Source organism: Phocoena phocoena, chromosome 10 (assembly GCF_963924675.1).
Source record: "Phocoena phocoena chromosome 10, mPhoPho1.1, whole genome shotgun sequence".
NCBI lineage: Eukaryota > Metazoa > Chordata > Mammalia > Artiodactyla > Phocoenidae > Phocoena > Phocoena phocoena.
The window spans coordinates 38,868,700-38,895,665 of record NC_089228.1 but is presented as its reverse complement, the minus strand read 5'-3'; the positions used below and the strand labels follow the sequence as shown (position 1 = coordinate 38,895,665).

The 26,966-nt window shown below is 41.5% G+C and overlaps 1 protein-coding gene and 1 non-coding gene across 2 annotated transcripts; one reads left to right on the top strand and one right to left on the bottom strand.

The window, feature by feature from the left end:
* Positions 1-326: 326 nt before the first annotated feature.
* IHO1 (interactor of HORMAD1 1) lies at positions 327-26,966 on the top strand. The gene is made up of 7 exons (XM_065885740.1): positions 327-382; positions 3,113-3,287; positions 4,320-4,483; positions 18,633-18,681; positions 18,875-18,962; positions 25,373-25,476; positions 25,821-26,966. Exons 1-7 carry the CDS (start codon positions 327-329, stop codon positions 26,964-26,966), a joined length of 1,782 nt encoding a protein of 593 aa, XP_065741812.1.
* Positions 22,086-22,158, bottom strand: TRNAG-CCC (transfer RNA glycine (anticodon CCC)). Its single transcript has one exon. It is a non-coding gene; the product is annotated as a tRNA-Gly (tRNA).

Genomic DNA, 26,966 nt, shown 5'->3' with positions numbered 1-26,966 from the left:
AGTAGGGTGGCAGAACAAGAAACAAGAGAGCAAAGGATGGAAGGCAAATTTACTGTTTCACAGGTGGCTGGGCTCTCTCTGGTATTAAGGAGGGGAATTTGTATGCAATTTAACTGCAAAAAAACCCCAAAACAAACAAACCACAAAACCTATTTCTGGCACATAGGTAATGGGTATTTTCACCAATTGGATGCGAATATAACTGCTGAGATGTCCTTGTCTACATATAATAGTCACCAGTAAAGTAATCTTTGGAAAAAATTATAGTATATTAATCTTTTAAATTAATGTTCCTCTCTTCTTTTTAAAAGGAATAATTATAAGACATGAATTTTAATGTCTGGAATATCAAAGAGATGCTCAGTATTCCCTCAGGCTCTGGGTAAGTTTTCTGGTTATATACTCTGATACTTAAGAGAATCTTATCGTTGCACTGATTTCATAGAAACAGGCTCCCCTTCCTATTAGTTTATAGTAATAGGGTTACCTGATATAGCTTCTTCCTTTTCTCTTCCCTCTCTTGTCACCACTGCACCCTCCCATATTTGTCTTTTTCCTTTTGCCTATTTTCTGATTATAAAAGCAGTATCAATGGCTATGTGTGTTAATTGAGTAATGACTCTGTCCAGCACTGGACCTAGGGACTATGAGAGTTAGACATGGTCCAACATCTGGAAACTCTCACCTCATTTGGAGCAATTGCTATTGAAACAGCAAGGATCAAACTCAAGACAATGTTCAGATAAGTGTTCAATTGTGTAGTACAATTTGTAGGCACCATGAAATCAAGAACCACTCCAACTGTTGACAGGGCTCATTGAGATACTGCCCCCTCTACTACTCCACTGAGGTACTTATATTGGTGTCCACTAGCCATGCAGTAGGCCTGCCATTGCTAACTTGGTGGGCGTACCCCAGAAGTAGTATATATTAAAGGATTTCCAATTGTTTTGGTATGCTTTTATCATTGGATAGTTTCTTTTCTTCCTAACACCTTCCTAAAGACAGCAAAAAACCTAAAACGTTGTTGTTGTTGTTTCTCTTAAAAAGAAGAAAAGAGCTTACAACTGATACAGAGTAGGGGGAAAAAAATTTATGCTTAATTCCAGATCGTAGCTTTAAGATGTGAATCCTACAGGACTTCTGTAGGCTTACAGAGCTGTTTCTTTTCCAGCCCAGCTAATTATTCTCTTTGACCTAAGAGGGGAGACACAGAGAGCTATTTAGCTATTTTGAGCAGTGATTATGCAAATCATATTATATGTGTGCAGCCTATTACCTTAGCTAATCTTAGAAAATGATTCTATGAGTCAAAATAATGTCTCTGTTCTGAGCAAGTAGGGTTTCTTTTTGTCTTGTATTAATAAATAATATTTGTTTAGCTTAGAATATGTACTTACAGGCTATCTATTTTAAATCTAACATTTGGAAAAAGAATGATCTGCATGTACGTGTTTTAATGAAAAGCATGTTTTCTTGGGTTACACAACAGCATTAAGTAACACAAATTGTTACCGAGGTGTCTTTCAAGTAAAACTTGAAGACTATATATTTTACTTGTCTGTCCACTTATGCGCTGTCTCTGTAGTAGGCTTAGTACACTGTGTTCAAGTGTGATTGTATCATTATCAATATCATTAACCCCTTCATATGTGAGATTTAGACTGGCATAGGTATCCATGGGAAGCAATTTGGAGGTCCACAGCTGGAAGTATTTATAACAAGCAAGGATATGACACTAAAAGTGTGAAAGGGAATAACACAATGTTTAATGGATCTTTCTGTGTGCAAACCTGAGTTGATCATATTCTTCAATCTGGATGAGGCCTATTTTAGTCTGCTTGGGCCATAACAGAGTACAATAAACTGGATGGCTTAAACAACAGAAATTTATTTTCTCACAGTTCTAGAGATTGAAAGTCCTAGAACCCTATGCCAGCATGATTGGTTTTGGGTGAAGACTCCCTTCTTGGCTTGCAGACAGCTGCCTTTTTCTGTGTCCTCACATGGTGAGAGAGAAAGAATGAGGGCAAGCTCTTTGGTGTCTCTTCTTAAAAGGACACTAATCCTGGGCTTCCCTGGTGGCGCAGTGGTTGAGAGTCCGCCTGCCGATGCAGGGCACATGGGTTCGTGCCCTGATCCGGGAAGATCCCACATGTCGCGGAGCGGCTGGGCCCGTGAGCCATGGCCGCTGCGCCTGCGCGTCTGGAGCCTGTGCTCCGCAACGGGAGAGGCCACAACACTGAGAGGCCCGCGTACCGCAAAAAAAAAAAAAAAAAAAAAAGGGACACTAATCCTATCGTGAGGGTCCCACTCTCCTCACCTCTTCGAACCCTAATTACCTTCTAAAGTCCCCATTTCCAAAAACTGTCAAAATAGAGCTTAAGGCTTCAACACATGAATTTTTGGAGGACACAAACATTCAGTCCATATCTAGGTCTATCTTGTGTTTGTTGTATTATAGCTCCTTCTCTCCCTCTAATCCTGCTCCTTTCCTTCCCTACAGACACACAATCTAGGAGAGTTAATATGTATCCTTCCAATTAACCTTCTACATACTCAGTTACATACTTGTTTGGTGTGTATGATGTATCCTTATAAATTACATTAATGTATGAGAGAGTTCATTAAATTTTTACTTTTTCTGCACTCAAAAATTATATTTTTGAGACTTATCCATATGGTTATATGTAAATCTAGCTTATTGCTTCTGACTACTGCATCAGTTATATGCATAAGCCATATTTTATTTTTAATCTATTCCCTTAGTGATGAACAAATTCAACCTTTTAAAAGCTAACGTTCTCTTAATCCCTAAAGATTTTGTGAACTTTGATATCCAAAATGGTGTTATAGTACATAATGTTATAGTACAAGGAATAATGGTGTTAGTCCTTAATGTTTGAAATTCCATCTGATTGTTCCCAGGTTGTTGTAATTGAAATGTCTGGCATTCAAAATTTCCTTGTTTCTTTACAGGTAGTACTGGCAGTGTGCAGGGGACTAGGAGGTCAAAAAAAGCTAGCATTCTGCCCAGAATATTCTAAAATAGTTTTGAATTATGGTTTCATTTGCCCACTTGATATACTTGTATTTTCTTGCTTAATTTCAGGGCCACTAAGTCATCTAACTGGAATAATAATCAGACTGATTACTCTGGTCTCAGTGATTCCCAGTTCCTTTTTGGATCCCAGTTCTGTCCAGAAAGTTCAGAGACCCCGTCAACACCCTTGGACTTTGGTGTCCACTTGAGACATCCAAAACAGTCACAACAGAATTCTCTGGATGTAAGTCTGAATCCCAGAATCTCTGCACATGTTTCACAGTCATTATGGACATAAACTGTAAAGAAGACTTATTTTGCTGGGTTATATTTTAGAGTTGTACATCTCTAAGGATTACTGTCCTAAATAGATTTGTGCTTGATTGGTGACTCATTTGACTTGGTAGTGTGAAATGGAAAACATATTTATATTTGCATTTTCTTCCATTACTAAAACAATATATTAGAATAGTGCAAGTACTGTGACTACTCCTAGGGAGTGCCAAATATTGCATGACATTTAACTCCTTGAAGAAGGAGATGAGGATATTGAGGCCTAAGCTGATGAATAAGGGCCAGAATGAGGAACAGAATCTCTTGATTTTTTGAGACCAGCCTATCTTATTTTGTGAGTCAGAAATATTTTTATATATTTACTTATTTTGATGTAGAACCAGATTTAACTTTATACACAGATGTAACTGCATCATATAGGGACTTAATGAATAAGATTAGGTCAATACTTTAAGTTATTAAGGTATGATCTGAGATAAATATTTTAGTGCAAAAATTTGTACTCAGTGATATGAAGGAGTAAATGTACTGCCTGAATGTTCCAGAGTAAGTTTTGCCTCAGAATGCAGGAAATGGCTCACCATATGCCTGCATCACAGTCAAATTTATCAACAAGTGTAGTTCATCAGCAACTGAGCAACAGCAATTTGAATTAAACTTATTAATATAAAAACTTTAACACATCATCTCAAGACAGCATAATTTTCTGTTGCTGCCTTTAAATTTATGCAATTGATTTTAAGTCATTTTAGCTGACATTTTAAATACCTCTGGTCTGGTAAGGCAGAAATTATATTAGTAAAAAGAGTTGCTTTGTTTTAATATAATTTTCTGGTACATATGAAATAAAAAGGAAATACTACATGCTATATTGTATTTTATGGTTTGCACTTAAGTGTGACTCTGCTTTGTATAGAAAATAGTGCATGCTATAAATATTTTTATGTGTGAAATGCTATGATTTTTTTTTTCCATTGAACAGAGTGAACCTAGTATTTTCATAAAGTACCAAACAAAACCCCAGCTGTTTGGAAGAGATACAAAAGATGGAGGCTTATTTCCTCTTCCTTTGCCAGTTGGAAAATCAAAAGGCCTCTTGGAACAGTTTGAGGAGAAAAAGAAAACTGCAAAAGACAAATGTGACAGGTACACAAACCTTTCAAGTGGATGAGACAGCTCCTCTCTTCTGAGCGAAGCAGAAAATGGAATGTCAGTAGTCGAAAAATTCAGTTTCAGCATGATAGCATTCTTGCCTTTACAGCTCATCTAATAATTACTCTTTATTTGCTTTCTTGTCACTGTGACTTATGGCTGCCACAGTTTTGAGCTCTCTAAATATTAAGCTAAAGAACTTCTCAGAGAAATGCAATATTCAAGTAATGTTATATTTATTCTGCCTAAAATTCTGCCCTTTAATTTTTTTTTTCAGATCATCAGAATTAGGAAATTAGTTAATATTTGTTTTAGGGTCAAGAATATAGCACATGAATTCTTAAGTCATAGTTCAGGCTGATTTTCTCACTTTGAAATGGTTTTTTTAAAGATATACCCTAGGGCATCCCTGGTGGTGCAATGGTTGAGAGTCCGCCTGCCGATGCAGGGGACATGGGTTCTTGCCCGGGTCCAGGAAGATCCCACATGCCGCGGAGTGGCTGGGCCCGTGAACCACAGCCGCTGAGCCTGCCTGTCCAGAGCCTGTGCTGTGCAACGGGAGAGGCCACAACAGTGAGAGGCCCACATACCGCAAAAAAAAAAAAAAAAAAGATATACCCTAAATTTTATACATATTCTTATTCGCTACATATATATGTGTGTGTGTATATATATAAGCAAATATTAGGGCTACTATATTAATTTGTAAATGAATAAGAGGCAGTCACTGAGGAAATTAACTTGTTCAGTTCTTGGTAGTAAGTTATTAACAGGACATCTTTAGGTATCATAGAAATCATAACACCCAAGCAGAAATATACTTTATTATTTCTGTAACAGTAAAGATGTATCACTTAGCATCACCACTAGTACTTTCATGTTGAAAGAGCCAGAATTTCTTTAAAAATTCTAGATTAGGAATTCTTTAAAAGACTAGGTATCTTTTCCACTGTATACTTACATTCCTTTAGTGAGAAAAGCAAAATGCTCTATACGAAGTGTTTGATTCTGCTGATAAATAAACATTTCCCAGATGCTGACAGACTTCTTTCCCCTAGGAATCTAGGCTCTAGGACTCATAACGATGGTAGAGTACTGCAGATGATCAGGCTCCTCTCATCTTACTGCTTCAGATAAATTAGTCTTAATTTTTTTGTTCTCTGGGCTTTTGTATTACATTTTATTTGATCAAGATTTCTGTAGCTAAGGCACTTCCCTGGTGGTCCAGTGGCTAAGACACCATGCTCCCAATGCAGGGGGCCCGGGTTTGATCCATGGTAGGGGAACTAGGTCCCACATGCCACAACTAAAAAAAAAAGATCCAGCATACCACAACTAAGACCCAGTGCAGCCAAACAAATAAATAAAGAAATAAGATTTCTGTAGCTAAAAAAACTTTTTTTGAAACATTAAGTCCTTCTTGATATTTCCTTCCTCCCTCCCTCCCTCCCTTCCTTCCTTCCTTCCTTTCTTTATTTCATTTTTCATTTCCTTCTTTCTTTTTTTTTTTTTTGCGGTACGCGGGCCTCTCACCGTTGCGTCCTCTCCCGTTGCGGAGCACAGGCTCCAGACGCGCAGGCTCAGCGGCCACGGCTCACGGGCCCAGCCGCTCTGCTGCATGTGGGATCTTCCTGGACCGGGGCACGAACCCGTGTCCCCTGCATTGGCAGGCGGACTCTCAACCACTGCGCCACCAGGGAAGCCCCTCCTTCTTTTTTTTGTAGTAAAATTAGTTTCTTTTTTTTTTGGCCATGTGGCTTGTGGGATCTTACTTCCCAGACCAGGGATTGAACCCAGGCCCTCGGCAGTGAGAGCATGGAGTCCTAACCACTGGACCGCCAGGGAATTCCCAGAAATGAGTTTCTGTTAATGATTATTTACAAGATGGCTGGCAAAAAATAAATAGTATTTATATAGAGAGAACAGATGGTAAGGACACTGAAGAATCTCTTCTCTATTTAAAAAATTTCAAGCTTACAATATTGATTTAAATGCTAAGCAGAAAATCATAATTTTAATAAATTCTGGCAAAAACAACCCCCAAGATTTTAGATTCCTTGTTTTCTGTCAATAAGTGCTTATCAGAAATGTGGTGCGGAATGAGAAATTTTTAAATGAGAAAGAGAAAGCATACCACTGTAAATTTGGAAGCAGGAAAATGATAAGGCATGGTACAGAGTTCAGACATAAAGAGATGCTACAAATCAATAAGACATGGATTTACATATTGTGTTTTGAAAGTACGTGTTTTCCCAAATGTATAGAAAGGGCATATGAGGTTAAGATATCTCAAAAGAAGCCTTAATCATTCAGATTGCATTTGTTATGACTCAAATAAAAACCCACCTCAAACTAGCCTGGACAAAAAGGAGGATATATTAGCTCTCTTAACCAATCTGGGAAGGACAGGGAATGAAATGAAATCAGAATCTGTCTCTTTTCTGTGCTTCTCTCTCCATCTATACTTCATTCTCTCCTACTAGAGACCAGCTTCCTATTAACACAGAAAAAGAGACTCTCACCCCTTAGTTACAATTTGAAAATCTTAGTGAAAGCTTCTGATGGGCTTGTTTATTAGGTTGTGGGGGGGTAAGGGGAGGGGGCTGTGACTGGATGTCCTCACCAGAATCACTTTGTGGATGCAGAAAGAAGCAATTCCCCATTAGAGCTGGATGCTGGGCACACCAGACAATGGATATCCATTACCCAGATTCTTATTTTTTAATCAGTCATATTTGAGAAAACAGATCAGTCTCATAACCAATGAATAACCTAAGGACCACAAATAGATTATAAAATGAACCGTGGGGACTTCCCTGGTGGTGCAGTGGTTAAGAATCCGCCTGCCAATGCAGGGGACACGGGTTTGAGCCCTGGTCCGGGAAGATCCCACATGCCACAGAGCAACTAAACCCATGTGCTGCAACTACTGAGCCTGCGCTCTAGAGCCTGCGAGTCACAACTACTGAGCCTGTGTGCCACAACTACTGAAGCCCACATGCCTAGAGTCCATGCTCCGCAACAAGAGAAGCCACTGCAATGAGAAACCCATGCACCACAAGGAAGAATAGCCCCCACTCACTGTAACTAGAGAAAGCCTGCACACAGCAACAAACACTCAACACAGCCAAAAATAAATAAATAAAATAAATAATTTTTTTTAAAAAAGAAAACATATGGATGGCAAATAAATACATGAAAAGTTTCTCAACACCATTAGCCATTTTGGAAATAAAACTTGAAATCATAATGAGATGTTACTGCTTATCTGTTAGCATGGCTAAAATTAAAACAAACAAAAACTGAAAATACCAAATGCCGAGCAAGGATATAGACCAAATGGAAATCTTGTTGGTGGAAATGCAAAATGATACAGCTCCTTTGGAAAAGTTTGACAGTTTCTTATAAAATTAAACATAATTCACTATATGGCTCTGCCGTTCTACTCCTAGGTATTTATCCTAGATAAATGAAAATTTATGTTTACACAGAAGCCTATGCAATAACGTTTATAGTAGCCTTGCTCATAATCACCAAAAACTGGGCACAACCCAAATGTCCTTCTATGTATGAATGGATAAACAAACAATGGTATGTCCATACGATGGAACACTACTCAGCAATGAAAAGGAATAAACTATTGCTATACAACAACATGGCTGAATCTCAAAAGCACTATGCTAAGCGAAAGAAATCACAAAGGTTGCATACTCTATGATTCCATTTAAATGACATTCTGAGAAAAGCAAAACTATAGGGATGGGTATCAGATCAGTGATTACCAAGGGTTATGGGTGTGGGCTGGACTTTACCACAAAGAGACAGCATAAAGGATTTTTTTTGGATACTGTCTTATATCCTGGTTGTAATGGTGGTTACATGAATCCTAATTTTGTGTTAAAACTCATAGAACTGTGTACACACACACATACACACACACATACAAATTTCTATGTTAATTTAAATTTTTTAAAGTGTTAAAAATTATTAAAAGATATTGGGTGGTTCATTTTATTAGTTAGGATTATGTTCAGCTGCATTGGCGTATATACACTCATTCTCATTATAATAATAGAAAATTTAAAAAGATGTTTATTTTTCTTTAATGCAAAAATCATCCTGAAGTGTGTGGTCCAGGGCTAGAATGATGGCTTCATGGACCTCAAGGATCTGGCTCCTTCCAGCAGTGTGGTCAGCCATCCCTAAAGTATGACCCCCCCACCCCTGCCATCCTCACACTGCTTGGAGGCTGCTGCAATTCCAGCTGTTACATCAGAGTTCCAGACAGCTATGGATGAGCGAAGGAAGAAGGGTATCTTCCTGTCCCTTTAGGATTTTTTTTTTCTTGGCCACACCATGTAGCTTGCAGGATCTCAGTTCCCTGACCAGGTATTGAACCCAGGCCCATGGCAGTGAAAGCACAGAGTCCTAACCACTGGACTGCCAGGGAATTCCCTAGGATTCTTCTTGGAAGTTGCATGCAACACTTTTGCTTATATCTCACAGTGGCTAAAATTTACTCACATGGCCACACCTAGATGCAAGGGAGTCTGGGAATGTCATCTATCTGGGTGGCAGTGCATGGAGGGTGAGGATCAGGAATCTAATTTCCAAGGAAGAAAATGAGGCCAATTTAAGTTTCTGCCACAGTTGTACAATTGCCAACAACTACCTGCCATGGACAACTTCCCAAACAAAGTCTCAAAATTAGTCCAGGGAAGATTCTGCTGCCCACTACCCCCTGCCCAGAATGCACTAGACCCTTCCCTGCATTGTAGTCAGTGTAGTCCTGGTCACTTTTCTTTTCTTTGTTACAAAATTGCTCCGTTTTATGTTTTTTGGGGGGTTTTTTGGTGATTGTTTTATTGTTTTTTGGCTGTGAGGCATGTGGGATCTTAGCTCCCTGACCAGGGATCGAACCTGCACCCCCTGCACTGGAAGGCGAAGTGTTAACCACTGGACCACCAGGGAAGTCCCGAGTCCTGGACAATTTTATCAGTCCCATGGCACTCCATCTTTCTACTACTATTGCCATAGCGACCAGAAAAGAGAGCTCACAGTCTTTTTCTCCTGACTCCCAGTCTGGCAAGGCATGTGTGAGGAGAGAGCTCAGGGTTCAGGAAAAGCTCAGAAAGCAAGCCTCTGGCACCCTCAGCCTCAAGAGGAGGAAAGAGACTCTGCTCCTCCCCAAGATCCCTAACCTGAGGAACTCCTCAAACAGGAAAGAGGGTCAGATGCAGAACAAACTAAAATAAAGAATCTAGACTTTTCACTCTAAATATAAATTTGTAGATTCTGTAGTAGAGGTTTCATCCAATGCTTTGGGAGCCCTGAGGACAGGCTTCCAGCTCTGACTGGGGGCGTCAGGAAAGACTCCATCCAAGGGAGCACATCTAAACTGAGTGGGAGTTTTGGGCAGAGATCTTGGGTCTGTCAGATTTTCAAGTCTGCCTCTGAATCAACTTACTCCGTGAACCACCACTAACTCTGCTCTATTTTTGAGTATTTTCTTTCTTTCTTTTTAAATTTATTTATTTAATTTATTATTTTTGGATGCGTTGGGTCTTTGTTGCTGCGCGTGGGCTTTCTCTAGTTGTGGCGAGCAGGGGCTACTCTTCGTTCCAGTGCACAGGCTTCTCATTGCAGTGGCCTCTCTTGCTGTGCAGCATGGGCTCTAGGCACACAGGCTTCAGTAGTTGTGGCTCGCAGGCTCTAGAGTGCAGGCTCAGTAGTTGTGGTGCACGAGCTTAGTTGCTCTGCTGCATGTGGGATCTTCCTGGACCAGAGCTCGAACCCATGTCCCCTGCATTGGCATGCGGATTCTTAAACATTGCACCACCAGGGAAGCCCTGTTTTTGTGTATTTTCAAAAATAAAAATGGGATAGTTTCCTATGGACTATTCTGCAATCTGTTTTTTAAATTTAATAATATTAAATGACTATATTTCTGTTTCATCTACAAAATCATTTCTGTGGTTGCATTGTACTCTATTATATGGACCATTTAGGGGGTTATGTTTTTTTTCTGTTTCTTTTTTTTTTGTGGTACGCGGGCCTCTCACTGTTGTGGCCTCTCCCATTGCGGAGCACAGGCTCCGGACGCGCAGGCTCCGGACGCGCAGGCCCAGCGGCCATGGCTCACGGGCCTAGCCGCTCTGCGGCATGTGGGATCTTCCTGGACCGGGGCATGAACCTGTGTCCCCTGCATCGGCAGGCGGACTCTCAACCACTGTGCCACCAGGGAAGCCCGGGGGTTATGTTTTAAATGTTTAATACAGCATGAGACATGCAAAGAATACACAATGAGATAATGATAATCTTATCAACAAATGATGCTGGGAAAACTGGGTCCTTATGCAAAAGAATGGAAAAGGACCCTTATCTTATACCATACACAAAAGTCAACTCAAAATGGATTAAAGACTTAAACATGAGACTTGAAACCGTAGAACACCTAGAAGAAAACATAGGGAAAAAGCTTCTTGACGTTGGTCCTGGCAATGATGTCTTAGATATGACACCAAAAGCACAGGCAACAAAAGGAAAAAGAGACAAGTGGGATTACATCAAACTACAGGCGTCCCTCAGTATCCAAAGGAGATTGGTTCCAGGAGACCCTACATATACCAAAATCCACTGATGCTCAAGTCCCATAGCCCTCTATATCTTCAGGTTTTGAATCCACAAACTCAACCAACTGCAGATGGAAATTTCTGTCCATGGTTGGATGAATCTGCACATGCAAAACCCTCGAACACAAAGGGCAAACTATGTTTATTGAAAAAAATCTGCATATAAGTGGACCCATGAATATCAAACCTATGTTGTTTAAGGGTCAACTGTAAAAAAGTTTCTGCACAGCAAATGAAACAAAGAAAATGAAAAGGCAAACTTTCCTGGTGGCACAGTGATTAAGAATCTGCCTGCCAATGCAGGGGACACGGGTTTGATCCCTGGTCTGGGAAGATCCCACATGCTGTGGAGCAACTAAGCCCATGTGCCACAACTACTGAGCCTGTGCTCTAGAGCGTGCAAGCCACAACTACTGAGGCCACGTGCCACAACTACTGAAGCCCACACACCTGGAGCCCATGCTCTGCAACAAGAGAAGCCACCACAATGAGAAGCCCATGCACCTCAACGAACAGTAGCCCTGGCTCACCGCAACTAGAGAAAGCCCACATGCAGCAATGAAGACCCAATGCAGCCAAAAGAAAAAAAGAAAAAAAAAGAAAACAAAAAGGCAACCCATGGTATAGAAAACATTTGCAAACCATATATCTGATAAAGGCTTAATATAAAACATATAAGGAACACCTACAACCCAATAGCAAAAACAAACAAAAACAAAAAAACAAAATATCTGGATTAAAAGACAAGCAAAGGAATTGAATAGACAGTTCTCCAAAGAAGACATACTAATGGCCATCAGGTATATGAAAAGTGCTCAACTTTGCTAATTATCAGGGAAATGCTTATCAAAACCACAATTAGATATCATCTCACACCTGTCAGAATGGCTATCATTAAAAAAATAACAAATGCTGGCAAGTATATGGAGAAAAGGGAACTCTTGTACACTGTTGGTGGGAGTAGAAACTGGTGCAGCCACTTTATTTTTTCTAATTTAAAAGAAAAAATTTTTTTTTGGCCATACTGCGTGGCTTACAGGACCTCAGTTCCCCGACCAGGGATCAAACATGCATCCTTGGCAGTGAAAGCGCAGAGTCCTAACCACTGGACTTCCAGGGAATTCCTTGGTGCCGCCACTTTAGAAAACAGTATGGAGGTTCCACAAAAAATTATAAATAGAACTACCATATGATCCAGCAATTCCACTTCTAAGTATATACTCAAAGGAATTGAAATCGGGATCTTGAAGAGATATCTGCACTCTCATGTTCATCACAGCATTATTTACAATAGCCAAGACATGGAAATAACCTAAATATCTTTCAGTGGATGAATGGAAAAGAAAATGTGGTATGTACATACAATGAAATATTCTTCATCCTTAAAAAAGAAGGAAATCCTTCCAGTTGTGACAACATGAATGAACCTGGAGGACATTATGCTAAATGAAATAAGCCAGACATAGAAGGACAAATACTAACTATATGCTACCACTTATATGAGGAGTGTAAAATAATCAAACTCATAGGAGCAGAGAGTAGAATGGTGGTTGTTGTTGGGGGAGTTGTGGGGGAAACAGGCAGAATTAGTCAAAGGGTACAAAGTTTCAGTTTATACAAGATGAATAAATCCTAGAGACCTGTACAGCATAGTGCCTATACTTGACAATGCTCTGTTGTATACTTTAAAATTTGGTAAGAGGGTAGATCTTTTTTAAGTGTTCTTATCCCTACTACTAATAAATAAAGAGGGTGAAAGGAAACTTTTGGAGGTGATGGATATATTTATGGCATAGATTGTGGAGATGGTTTCACAGTTGTATACTTATCTCCAAACTTGTATACATTAAATATGTCCAGCTTCTTGTGTGTTAATCATACCTCAATAAAGTAATTTAAAAAAAAACCCAACTTGAGTACTGACCACTCAGAACAGATGATGACTACAAGCAATTGGCAAGCTATGTCCTTGTACAAGATTGGAAGTTCTTTTTGTTCAAAATTTGTAAAGCATTGCTCCATTGTCTTATAGCTCTCTGTGTGCTTTTAAGAGGTCTGCTGCCATTCTGATTCCTGATCCTGTGTATGTCACTTGCTTTTTTATTTCTGGAAATTTTTAAGATCTTCTCATTATCCTTAGAGTTTGGAAATTTTACAGCAATGTGGTTTGATGTGCCTTGTCATAGCCCTGGGCATTGGGGAATTACTTTTGACCTATAACTTGTGTCTTTTGGTTTGGGGAATTTTTCTTTTATTATAGCTTTGAAAACCTCCTTTTCACTCTTCTTTTTTCCTGGATCTGCAATTTTGGGCATGCATTGAATCTCCTGCATTGATCCTCTAATTTTTTTTTTTTTACTACCTACTTATTTTTCATCTCTTTGTCTTTTGCTCTATTTTCCATCATATTTCCATACTGTATCTTCTAGTTATTCTATTTGTTTAATTTCTGCTATTTTTAATTTATAAGTTCACTTTCTTAGTCTCTGCTTTTATACTTTAATAGCATTCTGTTCTCATCCTTAATTTTTTCATTTTAATATTTTTATTGTTTTCAGGTAATGTCTTAATCTTATTCATAAAACCATAAGGTTTGTAGATTTCCAAATGGTTCTATCAAATTCTTCTTTTAAAGTCAGTCTTTTGGACAATCCTGCAGCCTGTGGAATGAAAGCCACATTCACAGAAAGAGAGACAAAATGAAAAGGCAGAGGACTACGTACCAGATGAAGAAACAAGATAAAACTCCAGAAAAACAACTAAATGAAGTGGAGATAGGCAACCTTCCAGAAAAAGAATTCAGAATAATGATAGTTAAGATGATCCAGGACCTCAGGAAAAGAATGAAGGCAAGGATCGAGAAGATGCAAGAAACGTTTAACAAAGACCTAGAAGAATTAAAGAACAAACACCTAGAAGAATTAAAGAACAAACAAACAGAGATGAACAATACAATAACTGAAATGAAAAATACACTAGAAGGACTCAATAGCAGAATAACTGAGGCAGAAGAATGGATAAGTGACCTGGAAGACAGAATGGGTGGAATTCACTGCCATGAAACAGAATAAAGCAAAAAGAATGAAAAGAAAGAAGACAGCCTAAAAGACCTCTGGGACAACATTAAGTGCACCAACATTTGCATTATAGGGGTCCCAGGAGGAGAAGAGAGAAAGGACCCGAGAAAATATTTGAAGAGGTTATGGTCGAAAACTTCCCTAACATGGGAAAGGAAACAGCCACCCAAGTCCAGGAAGCGCAGAGTCCCAAGCAAGATAAAACCAAGGAGAAACATGCTAAGACACATAGTAATCAAACTGACAAAAATTAAAGACAAAGAAAAATTATTAAAAGCAACAAGGGAGAAAACGACAAATAACATACAAGGGAACTCCCATAAGGTTAACAGCTGATTTCTCAGCAGAAACTCTACAAGCCAGAAGGGAGTGGCATGATATATTTAAAATGATGAAAGGGAAGAACCTACAACCAAGATTACTCTACCTGGCAAGGACCTCATTCATATTCGATGGAGAAATCAAAAGCTTTACAGACAAGCAAAAGCTAAGAGAATTCAGCACCACCAAATCAGTTCTACAACAAATGCTAAAGGAATTTCTCTAAGTGGGAAACACAAGAGAATAAAAGCACCTACAAAAACAAACCCAAAACAATTAAGAAAATGGTAATAGGAACATACATATCCATAATTACCCTAAACGTGAATAGATTAAATGCTCCAACCAAAAGACACAGGCTTGCTGAATGGATTCAAAAACAAGACCCAGGGCTTCCCTGGTGGCACAGTGGTTGAGATTCCACCTGCCGATGCAGGGGACACGGGTTTGTGCCCCGGTCCGGGAGGATCCCACGTGCTGTGGAGCGGCTGGGCCCGTGAGCCATGGCCGCTGAGCCTGCGCGTCCGGAGCTTGTGCTCCGCAGTGGGAGAGGCCACAATAGTGAGAGGCCCGCGTACCGCAAAAAAAAAAAACAAAAAAAAACAAGACCCATATATATGCTGTCTACAAGAGACCCACTTCAGACCTAGGGACACATAAAGACTGGAAGCAAGGGGATGGAAAAAGATATTCCATGCAAATGGAAATCAAAAGAAAGCTGCAATAGCAATACTCATATCAGATAAAATAGACTTTAAAATAAAGAATGTTACAAGAGACAAAGAAGGACACTACATAATGATGAGGGGATCAATCCAAGAAGAAGATAAAACAATTATAAATATATATGCACCCAACATAGTAGCACCTCAATACATAAGGCAACTGCTAACAGCTATAAAAGAGGAAATTGACAGTAATACAATAATAGTGGGGCACTTTAACACCTCACTTACACCAATGGACAGGTCATCCAGACAGAAAATAAATAAGGAAACACAAGCTTTAAGTGACGCAATACCAGATAGATTTAATTGATATTTATAGGACATTCCAACCAAAAACAGCAGATTACACTTTCTTCTCAAGTGCACGTGGAACATTCTCCAGAATAGATCACACCTTGGGTCACAAATCAAGCCTCAGTAAATTTAAGAAAACTGAAATCATATCAAGCATCTTTTCTGACCACAACGCTATAAGCTTAGAAATAAATTACAGGGAAAAAACCGTAAAAAACACAAACACATGGAGGCTAAACAATACAGTACTAAATAACCAAGAGATCACTGAAAAACTCAAAGAGGAAATCAAAAAATACCTAGAGACAAATGACAACGAAAACATGACGATCCAAAACCTATGGGATGCAGCAAAAGCAGTTCTAAGAGGGAAGTTTATAGCAATACAATCCTACCTCAAGAAACAAGAGGGACTTCCCTGGTAGCGCAGTGGTTAAGAATCCACCTGCCAATGCAGGGGACACGGGTTCCAGCCCTGGTCCAGGAAGATCCGACATGCCGCGGAGCAACTAAGCCTGTGTGCCACAATTACTGAGCCTGAGCTCTAGAGCCTGCAAGCCACAACTACTGAGCCCATGTGCCACAGTTACTGAAGCCCATGCACCTAGATCCTGTGCTCCACAACAAGAGAAGTCACTGCAATGAGAAGTCTGTGTACCACAATGAAGAGTAGCCCCCGTCTGCCACAACTAGAGAAAGCCCATGCACAGCAATGAAGACACAACACAGCCCTAAATAAATAAATAAATAATTTTTAAAAAAGAAACAAGAAAAATCTCAAATAAACAATCTAACCTTACACCTAAAGGAACTAGAGAAAGAAGAACAAACAAAACCCAAAGTTAGTAGAGGAAAGAAATCATAAAGATCAGAGCAGAAATAAATGAAATAGAAACAAAGAAAACAATAACAAAGACTCAATAAAACTAAAAGCTGGTTCTTTGAGAAGATAAGCAAAATTGATAAACGTTTAGCCAGACTCATCAAAAAAAAGAGGGAGAGGGCTTCCCTGGTGGCGCAGTGGTTGAGAGTCTGCCTGTCGATGCAGGGGACGCGGGTTTGTGCCCCGGTCCGGGAAGATCCCACATGCCGCGGAGTGGCTGGGCCGTGAGCCATGGCCGCTGAGCCTGCGCATCCAGAGCGTGTGCTCCACAGTGGGAAAGGCCACAGCAGTGAGAGGCCTGCGTACCGCAAAAAAAAAAAAAAAAAAAGGAAGGAGAGGGCTCAAATCAATAAAATCAGAAATAAAAAAGGAGAAGTTATGATGGACACTACAGAAATACAAAGCATCATAAGAGACTACTACAAGAAACTCTATGCCAATAAAATGGACAACCTGGAAGAAATGGACAAATTCTTAGACAGGTGTAACCTTCCAAGACTGAACCAGGAAGAAATAGAAAATATGAACAAAAAAAAAAAAGAAAATATGAACAGACCAATCACAAGTAATGAAATTGAAACTGTGATTAACAATCTTCCAACAAACAAAAGTTCAGGACCAGATGGCTTCACAGGTGAATTTTATCAAACATTTAGAAAAGAGCTAACACCAATCCTCCTCAAACTCTTCCAAAAAATTGCAGAGGAAGGAACACTCCCAAACTCATTCTACAAGGCCAACATCACCCTGATACCAAAACCAGACAAAGATATTACAAAAAAAGAAAATTATAGACAAATATCACTGATGAATATAGATGCAAAAATCCTCAACAAAATACTAGCAAACAGAATCCAACAACACATTAAAAGGATCATACACCATGATCAAGTGGGATTTACCCCAGGGATGCAACGATTCTTCAGTATACGCAAATCAATCAATGTAATATACCATAGTAACAAACTGAAGAATAAAAACCATATGATCATCTCAATAGATGCAGAAAAAGCTTTTGACAAAATTCAACACCCATTTATGACAAGAACTCTCCAGAAAGTGGGCACAGAGGAAATCTACCTCAACATAATAAAGGCCATATATGACAAACCCACAGCAAACATCATTCTGAATGGTGAAAAACTGAAAGCATTTCCTCTAAGATCAGGAACAAGACAAGGATGTCCACTCTCGCCACTATTATTCAACATAGTTTTGGAAGTCCTAGCCACGGCAATCAGAGAAGAAAAAGAAATAACAAGAATACAAACTGGAAAAGAAGTAAAACTGTCACTCTTTGTATGTGGCATGATATTACACATAGATTAAAAAAATTTTAAAAAATAGTCTTTTGGAGCATCCATAAGACTTTGGTATGAAGAGTTGTCCTATTGGGGTTCAAAAATTGATACTTGTGGGCTTCCCTGGTGGCGCAGTGGTTGAGAGTCCGCCTGCCGGTGCAGGGGACGTGGGTTCGTGCCCCGGTCCGGGAGGACCCCACGTGCCGCGGAGCGGCTGGGCCTGTGGGCCGTGGCCGCTGGGCCTGCGCGTCCAGAGCCTGTGCTCTGCAGCGGGAGAGGCCGCGGCAGTGAGAGGCCCGCGTACCACCAAAAAAAAAAAAAAAAAAAAGATATTTGCATTTGTATAGATTAAAAAAACAAAAATCTGTAAAAGTTTTTAATGACGACCCTTGTCTGATTTTTTTCTAAAGAGGGATATTTATTTGAGGAATAATTGTGAAAATTTCTTTTTCATTAGAAATTAATATTGTTCCCAGAACTGTCTCTATATTATCTCATTCTTACTGTCAAAATAATAGTCATTAGATTAAGATGTATCCAGGAATTTGGGGCTATCAGAAAGAAGTCACTATCCTCTGAAGCCATGTTTGCCATAAAAATGAAAGCTGGTCTGTTCTACTGTAGTAACCACTTGAATTGCTAAAATGCAACCTCATTTAAGATCCATGTAGAGTAAATTTAAAAAAAACAAAAAAGTGTTTTGCTTTGGAAATTATCAGGAAAAGTCAGTGTTCTCCTTTTTTCCATCTGGGCACTAAGGTTTCTCAGAGTTGAGTCTTCAACTCTGATCAAGCACCGTTTTGATGCTGCACTATGTAGAGTCCAGCCATGTTTATGGAATCAATTCTGTTACATACTGTTTCAATATTTCGCAAAGATTTACTTTCTTTTTTCTCTCCTATTTTAGTGAGACTCTATACAATTTCATTTCCCATATCAAAGAAAGCATTAACAGGGTAAGTATGCCACATTTCAAGGCATTAGAACATCTTGCATTTTAAGAAGTTTAATAATTATATTGTATTGACTTCTGTTCGTGTAGAATAGCAATATTTTAACTACCCTTTTTTATCATTAAATGACAGTTCACCAAGTTAGTAAAATAAGGCAACAGTCTGTGAATTATTTCCTAATTTTGGGTTTCTTAAGTTACAGACATCTGTGGAAAATTTTGAGGAACATCTCAATTCCAGAAGCCAATCTATTTTGGATTCTTTGGAAACTGTGGCCAAGACATGTGAGTGTCGAGTTTGAGGTTATCAGTAGGGGGCACTGGTGAGCAGTGAATGTGAACTTTCTGACCCTAGCCAGATTTCTGCCAGTGGTGAGGTTCCATACAGTGTTTCAGATGAGAGAATGGGTACATATGATTAGCCCTGAAGAGATGTGGAGCTGAACCAGGTAGTGGGCTTCACCTCTATATGGGAATGCCCTGGTCCCTCTATGCCTTTTCTGGAGCACCAATCCTTCACCCAGTAACCCTGCTGCCTCAGGACAGATAGTTCTACCAGGTTTCTCATCTCACTGCTTGAAGTGAATCAAGGGCATCCCTGGTTCTCAAATGAATTGCTGGCTCTGCTGTCTATAAAGGCTCCCTTGCTCCCTTAGGACTTAGAAATAAAGACAGTGCTCCTTTAGGAGTTAGAAATACTCTAGTCACCTACTGTTCTTCTTGCTTCCTTCATTTCAATGAGAGCTGTTTTGTAGTGAATCACAGCATCTTTCTCAATTTCAGTTACAGTCTGTGGTTTGTAAAGTCCTCTGCTCTGCCAATTAGTGATTTACATTTAGGTGAAACCATGGTTCAGGCCCTTATTTGACCATTACACACGTCTCCTTAGGTGAACACTTCCCTGGAACCAACAGCTTCTCAGCTAAACAGCAAGATGATGACTGCATGTGCACTTGTTTGCATTTGTCTGTGTGTTTATTTTTTATTTTAAACAAATTGAAGTCAGCTTATTCAAATGCCATGGGATGGATTGCTCATGATTTACAAAAAGTAATGCCTTTGTGTAACTTAGAAATTAATCCCCATCTGTCTACAAAGAAGCACTGTACTGTCTGCTGGCTTCCAACCTGAATATCCCACACACAGGGCAACTGTGCATCTGCTTGGAAACCAGTTCTGGAAATAACTCATTTTAAGTGTGCAAGGAAAGCACTCTCTTTACTTGTTATGTTTAAAACTGGGTGAAGTACAAAAAGGAGAATTGCAGCAAATGTGTGGCATTTAAGGCCCAGAATAGGGAATGGAAGCGCTCAAGGCCCCAACACAGAATGAAGGCAGAGAGAGGAGTAGAACTGAGTCTGGCTTATAGTAGGCATGGGGATCCTGATCCTTCACCCCTGACGGTTTCTTAACTTTCAGAGCTTAAGACTCAAGAGAGCCACATTGATAAGGCAAACAGTAACAAACACTGTGGCACTACATTAATTAAAAGCCAGGTTGTTCTTAAAAATAGGCACAAGGAGCCTGTCCAGAATCATTCCCTTTCTTGGTAGGTAGTGATCAGGAGCAGGAAGTTAGTCATTGAGAGAGGAACCAGGCAAATCCCCTGTCATATAGCTAGGCCCAGTCCAGCTAGCCTAGAGCACTGAACTTGCCAGTCAGTGCATTCTGCAGGCTTTCAGTATGCACTCACTGTGCTTGTAAGGGAAGAGGGAAGATACTATGTGAAAGCACTGTCTTGGGTTATTATGTAATTCATACCTTCACAGAATGAGGTCATGAAATCTTTCCCCAGTCACATTCTGCCTGTACAACAAGAAGGATCACTCAAGGCCATCTAATCTAACTCCTCTTCTTCTTCAGCTGAGGACACCAAGGACCAGAGTAATAGAATAAATTACCAAGGGCATCCACATCTCACTTTGTCTTGGGTTTAGGTGGGGTAATTAGTAGAAAGCAGTACTTTCACCTAATACATATAAGTTCTATTGAAAAATATGGTCATTAGGAGAAAAAAAAGGAGGGGCCACTATCAAAATCAGAGAATGACTCTTTTGGAAAATAGATAACTCCATACGTCAAAATTAATTCCATATGAATCAATATATTGTGTGGTGATTAAATCATTAAAAGAACTGTAAGAAGCATGAGTAACATTTTTATAATTTTAGAGTGAGAAATGCCTTTCTGAGCAAGGCACATATAATTGTTGAGCAGAATGAGGTCCATCTATATGAACCATATTGGAATGGAAATATTTATTAATTGTTAAATGAAAACAGCAAGGGACTGCTTATGTGCACATAGTTTGCTCCAGGACACATCTTGTGGAGGAGTGAGATCAGTCAGTGAAAATTGGGAAGGGTATCCTGAGAAAAAAGGGGACTGAGCAAACTCCTCTTGTACATGGAGGCTTCCAGACCCTTTCTCAGGCGACTTTCATTAGCACAGCAGGGAGAGCAAAACTAGAGTTAAAGGAGAATCACTGGCCATTAGTGGAAAAGCATCAGAATATGACCTCATCTCAATGGAGCCCTTGTCAACTCACTAAAATAGAAATAAACAAAAAATCATCTTCGAGGACAGAGACAAGGTGGCAGCGAGTAGGAGGACCTTGAGCTCACCTCCTCTCACGAGCACACCAGAATCACAACTAACTGCTGAACAACCATCGATAAAAAAAGACTGGAATCTACCAAAAAAAGATATTCTACATCCAAAGACATAAAGAAGAAACCACGAGACGGTAGGAGTGGTGCACTCACAATATAATCAAATCCCATACCACCCGGGTGGGCGACCCACAAACTGGAGAGTAATTATATCACAGAAGTTCTCTCACAGGAGTGAGAGCTCCGAGCCCCGTGCCAGGCTCCCCAGCCTAGGGGTCTGGCATGGGGAGGAAGAGCCCCCAGAGCATTTGGCTTTGAAGGGCAGCAGGGCTTGATTGCAGGCGCCACAGGACTGGGGAAAACAGAGACTCCACGCTTGGAGGGTGTGCACAAGATCCTGCACGCACTGGGGTGCCAAGGCAAAAGCAGTGACTTCACAGAAGTCGGGGCCAGACCTACCTGCTGGTCTTGGAGGGTCTCCTGGGGAGGCAGGGGGCAGGGGTGGCTATGGCTCTCTCTGGGGTCATAAAAGCTGGTGGTGGACATAGCAGGGACATGAACTCTGTCTGGAGGCAGACATTTTGCGGCCATGGCACCGAGACCTGGCCCCACCCAACAGCCTGTAAGCTCCAGTGCTGGGACGCTGGGATGCCTCAAGCCAAACAAAATCATCTTTTTTTCTAAAAAATATTAATTAATTAATTTATTTTGGCTGCACCGGGTCTTAGTTGTGGCAGGCTGGATCTTTAGTTGTGGCACACAAGGCTCTTAGTTGCGGCATGCATGCAGGAACTAGTTCCCTGACCAGGGATCGAACCTGGGCCCCCTGCATTGGGAGTGCGGAGTCCTACCCACTGGACCACCAGGGAAGTCCCTAAACAAAATCATCTTCACAAGAAAACAGAGCTATTGGCAGTGCACTCAGCGGTCCCTCAGATCTGTCTCTTACTTCAACAGTGTTTGGATGGAACAGATGCAGGGATGCCCCTTGCTCCAAACTCTGACCAACCCCCATCCTTTTTTCCAGTCACAACCTTCGCAATCCGCCACTCAGCTATCCTCGGCCACCGGGACCAGACAACACCATTTTTTGAGCTTAACTCCTTATTACCCATCAACCATGAGCTCCCGGATTCGTCACAATTATTCCACCAAGGTAGAGGCTACCGTCAACTGCCTGGTCAACATGCATCTGCAGGCCTCTTACACCTACCTCTCTCTGGTAGTGATGATGTAGCTCTGGAGGGCATGGGCCACTTTTTCTGTGAATTGGCTGAGGAGAATCCTGAGGGCGCCGAGTGTCTCTTGAAAAGGCAAAACCAGCACAGCGGCCGAAGCTATCTCAAGATGAGTGGGGTAAAACCCAGGACACTATGGAAGCCGCCATGCTCAAGGAGAAGAACCTGAACCAGGTCCTTGTGGACCTGCACGCCCTGGGTTCTGCCCGCACAGGCCCCCACCTCTGTGACTTCCGGGAGAGCTGCTTCCTGGAGGAGCAGGTGAAGCTCATCAAGAAGATGGCGACCACCTGACTAATCTCCCCAGGCTGGCTGGTCCCCAGGCTGGGCTGGGCCAGTATCTCTTCGAAAGGCTCACCCTCAAGCATGACTAAGAGCCTCCAGAGCCCAGCGGCCTCTGAGGAGCCCCTCTGGTGTCAGGGCTTCTGCCTGAAGCCCCTCTCTGCAGCCACTAGGCAGCTTTTTAACCACCCTGGACCCCTCTCCCAAGCCTTGGACCAAATGGAAACAACAAAGCTTTTTGCAGAAAAAAAAAAAAAGAAAGAAAGAAAGGGAGGGAGGGAGGGAGAAAGAAACTAGAGATATTGTCCAGAATATGGAAGTGGATTTTAAACGGCATTTTTACTAAAAAGCTAAAAATTTGTTTATAGACAAAGCAGAAATGAAATGAGTCTCCGTCTAGAGAAGACACACACACACGCACGCTTGCACGTGCACACACACACAGGATCTATAACCTAAACGTGGATATGCACATGTATTGATACAAAATTCCAGAAACTGCTCTTAACGTTAAATCCAGGAAGCGGGACCAAGATCTTCATGGGAGAGATTCGATCGTTTTTCATTGTATGCCTGTTTATACTGTTATAGTTTTGTTTTGTTTTTGGCTGCACCATGCAGCATGCAGGATCTTAGATTCCCCACCAGGAATCGAATCTGTGCCCCCTGCATTGAGAGCACAGAGTCTTAACCACTGCGCCACCAGGGAAGCCCCTGTTATAGTTTTTAAAAGAAAAAAATTCAATAGACTTTGGAAGTAATACCTCAATACAAAAGCTCTTTAAAGGAGAAGACCCTGAACATATGTTTCCCAAGGACCAAGAAAGAATATGTGGGACCACAGACTGATGCTTACTGAGTACTGAATCTAGAATTGAACACTTTGCTTGCCTTCCTCATTTTCTGTTCCTAAGAAACATTGATATTTAGGAACTCAACTAGGGTAGGACAATTACATTTGCTTTCTACTACAAATATCAACATGGATGTCTGGAAAAATATTTCACTAATTGAGTTTAGGGGCAGGAATCCAGTACTTGAAATAGAAGTAAACACCCTTTTTCTAATTGCTTGACACATGGAATTTAACTTGTGTTGAGTAATAGAAAATTTGCTTTCTAAAAAAATTCTTACACTTTTTATTGTGGTAAAATACACAACATAAAATTTACCACTTTTTACTTTTTTTCCCCCAAGACCACACTGGCTTGTCTATTCCTAGTCATCACAGGCTCTTTCTTGCCTCAGAATTTTTGCACTTGCTGTTTCCTCTAGCTGAATAACCTCTCCCTAATCTTTGCAGGGCTAGCTGCTCCTTATCTTTCTGGTTTCACCTTACATGACTCTTATCTCTGATGACCTTATCTAAAGTAGGTGCCCCCACCCTCTTATTTTTATTATATTTCCTATTAGAGCACTTATCACAATTTTCATTTATTAATGTGCATGTTTGTTTACTTGTTATTTTTTTCTTCTTCAAGACTGCAAAGTTCATGTAAGTAGTTTTGTTCAAGATTGTTTCCATGCACCTAGCACAGTGTCTGATAATAAACCTTCAGATAAAACTGTAAATCTCCAATTAATATGTTCAAACACATTGGGGAGTCTTTCTGTTTCACTTTTTCATTAGAGGTGTCCTGCCTGGAGCTCAGCCTCCAGCTCCAGATTGGGCAGGCTATGCTTTACATCCTCTTCTTAGGACTTCACCATCATTCTGAGGATCCTTTTTTTTTTTTCTCCCATTCCTGAGGGATGGAAGCAGGAGTACTGTAAACCAAGGGAACAGCATGTTCAAAAGCCAATGGTGAAGCGCTTCCCTGGTGGTGCAGTGGTTGAGAGTCCGCCTGCCGATGCAGGGGACACGGGTTCTTGCCCTGGTCAGGGAAGATCCCACATGCCACGGAGCGGCTGGGCCCGTGGGCCATGGCCGCTGAGCCTGCGCGTCCAGAGCCTGTGCTCCGCAACGGGAAAGGCCACAGCAGTGAGAGGCCCGTGTACCGCAAAAAAAAAAAAAAAAAAAAAAAAAAAAAGCCAATGGTGGAAGAGAGATTGCCTAGGCAGAACTCAGAGATGCAGAGGATAGTGAGTCAAAGGGAAGTGAGCCTGGGTCTTGTTAGCCAATTTATTGAAAGATTTGGACTTCATCCAGTGGCCTGTGGGGTACCATTGAAAGTTCCAGTGACCATTTTAGAGGAGGCATGATCATATCTACATTCTAGAAAGATCACTCTGATGACAGGGCCAAGAAGGCTGGCCAAAGAGGACGTTGGTGCCATCATCTGGGCAGCAGGTTTCAGAGTCCCCAGCAGGTGCTAAGGTTGAGTCTGCTTTGGCCAGGATGTTCTCAGGGAGGGAGGGAAGAAGAGACAGTGGAGGAACCACCCTGTTCTTGCTTTCTCTCCTCACCAGGGCTGATCTGCATGGTTAGAGTTCTGGGTGTTGGCAGAGCAGGCTCTGGTAGCCCGTGCCGGGTTCCAGCTTCTCCCCCTCCACGACTGTGGCCTGGGCAGGGTGGGGCATACCATAGTCTTCATGTGGTGAATTGTCATTGTTTTGTATTTAGTGCAAGAGACCACGAAGGCCCAGAGTGATCTGGTGTTGGAAACAGTGCAGTACAAATGCAACATGGAACAGGCCATCCTTGAGCTGCAAAAGAGATTTGAAGGTGTAAGTGTAGACCCTGACCCCTTTCCTCAAGTGTGTTTATGGCTTTGTTACTAAGACCTAGAGAGACACCTTTAAAATTGCAAATTTCAGCCAAGAACAGAGGCCACCACAGGCCCCTTGGTAACAGGCCAGGGTAGAGGCCAGCTTCCTTTCCCAAGGTTCTCTGGCATGATGTGGACCCTAGGGACCCTGCTCCAGAGTGTAGCCATGTATCCCCTGTATAGTACCCAGCAAGGGACAAGGTTTTGATCTGCTGGCCCATCCTTTGTTTTGTTCACATGTTATATTGTGCATTCTGAGTTGCACTGTCCGTAACTCCCTTCTTTCTCATTGCCTTTCTTTAGAGACAAGCAGAGTTTATAGAAATGAAGTCCAACCTGAAGCACTTTGAAGTTTTAGTTGCTCAGCAGAGTAAGGACTTCCAGCAGCTGTATGAGCGGCTAGGCCAGCTGAATATGCCCAGTGTCCTAGCAGAGCTAAATCAATTGATCTCTGTTTCTCGGATACCCAGACATGTGAAGGACAGTGCTTCTCAGACTTCACCACCTCTGGCCCAGAGCCTCAGTTTCACCAGGCAGGAGAAATATGCCTCTGAGGAACCAGTTATGTGGCAGGCCCAGGCCCTCCCTGCTGCATGCAATCTTAGTGTGGGCTCCTTGAGGCCTGGGGAGTCTGGCGTCTGGGGTGAGGGAGCAAAGAGTAGTGCTCTCCAAGAAGAGGCTGTGCCGCTGGCAGTTGGAACTGGCAAAAGAAACAGGCAAATCAAGGACAAGGCAGTGCAGACTAACTGCCAGAATTGTGCTATTACTAAAACAGGCTCTGAGAACGATGGCTCTGGCATCCTAGGCCACAAGATGCCTGAAGACAGGGACCTGGTTTCCCAAGGAGCTTCGCGGCTTATATCCCTGGATTTAAACAACTTTGCAACCAGCACTAAGAATACCTGCCAAAAATGTCAAGCCAAAGGCATGTTTTCGTGTAACCCTTGTGAACAAAGGTTGGTGGCTGAACAGAAAGGCAGAACTGTAGAAAGAGGGGGGAAAGGCAAGAAGCAGCATCCCAGGAAAGCCCCCAGAAGCAGGCTCCTAGCCAGGAAGCAAGAACAAACCCCAAGCAAAACCTGTGCTTCCAATTCTAAATATCCTCACCCTCCAGTTTCCATCCCACAAAGGCCCCCCCAGGGGTGGCAGGAACCCCTTGCTCAGCCCCTGCATCTTCAGGGTCCCAGGAGCCCCACAAAACCAGTCTGCTCTGCTCTGAGACGAAGAGTCATGCCCAGTAAGACAGCAAGGGCAGTGCAAGGGAATCTCTTGCAGTACAGTGGGCATGCTTCCCAAGACAACAGCCTGCTTTCTCACAGTTCCCAGGGGGACCAACAGATGAGCTGGTTCAGTGACCTCAGCATCAGAAAAGAGCCCCCTCAGTGCAAGGAGCCAATGAAGAATATGCTCTATGACCTGGGTTTTGATAGCAGTGATGATGGCTTCTGA

Coding starts and splice junctions, on each gene's coding strand:
- IHO1 (XM_065885740.1), top strand. CDS start 327: ATGAATTTTAATGTCTGGAATATCAAAGAGATGCTCAGTATTCCCTCA. Junction 383..3,112: donor AGTATTCCCTCAGGCTCTGG/GTAAGTTTTCTG, acceptor GCTTAATTTCAG/GGCCACTAAGTCATCTAACT. Junction 4,484..18,632: donor GCAAAAGACAAATGTGACAG/GTACACAAACCT, acceptor CTCCTATTTTAG/TGAGACTCTATACAATTTCA.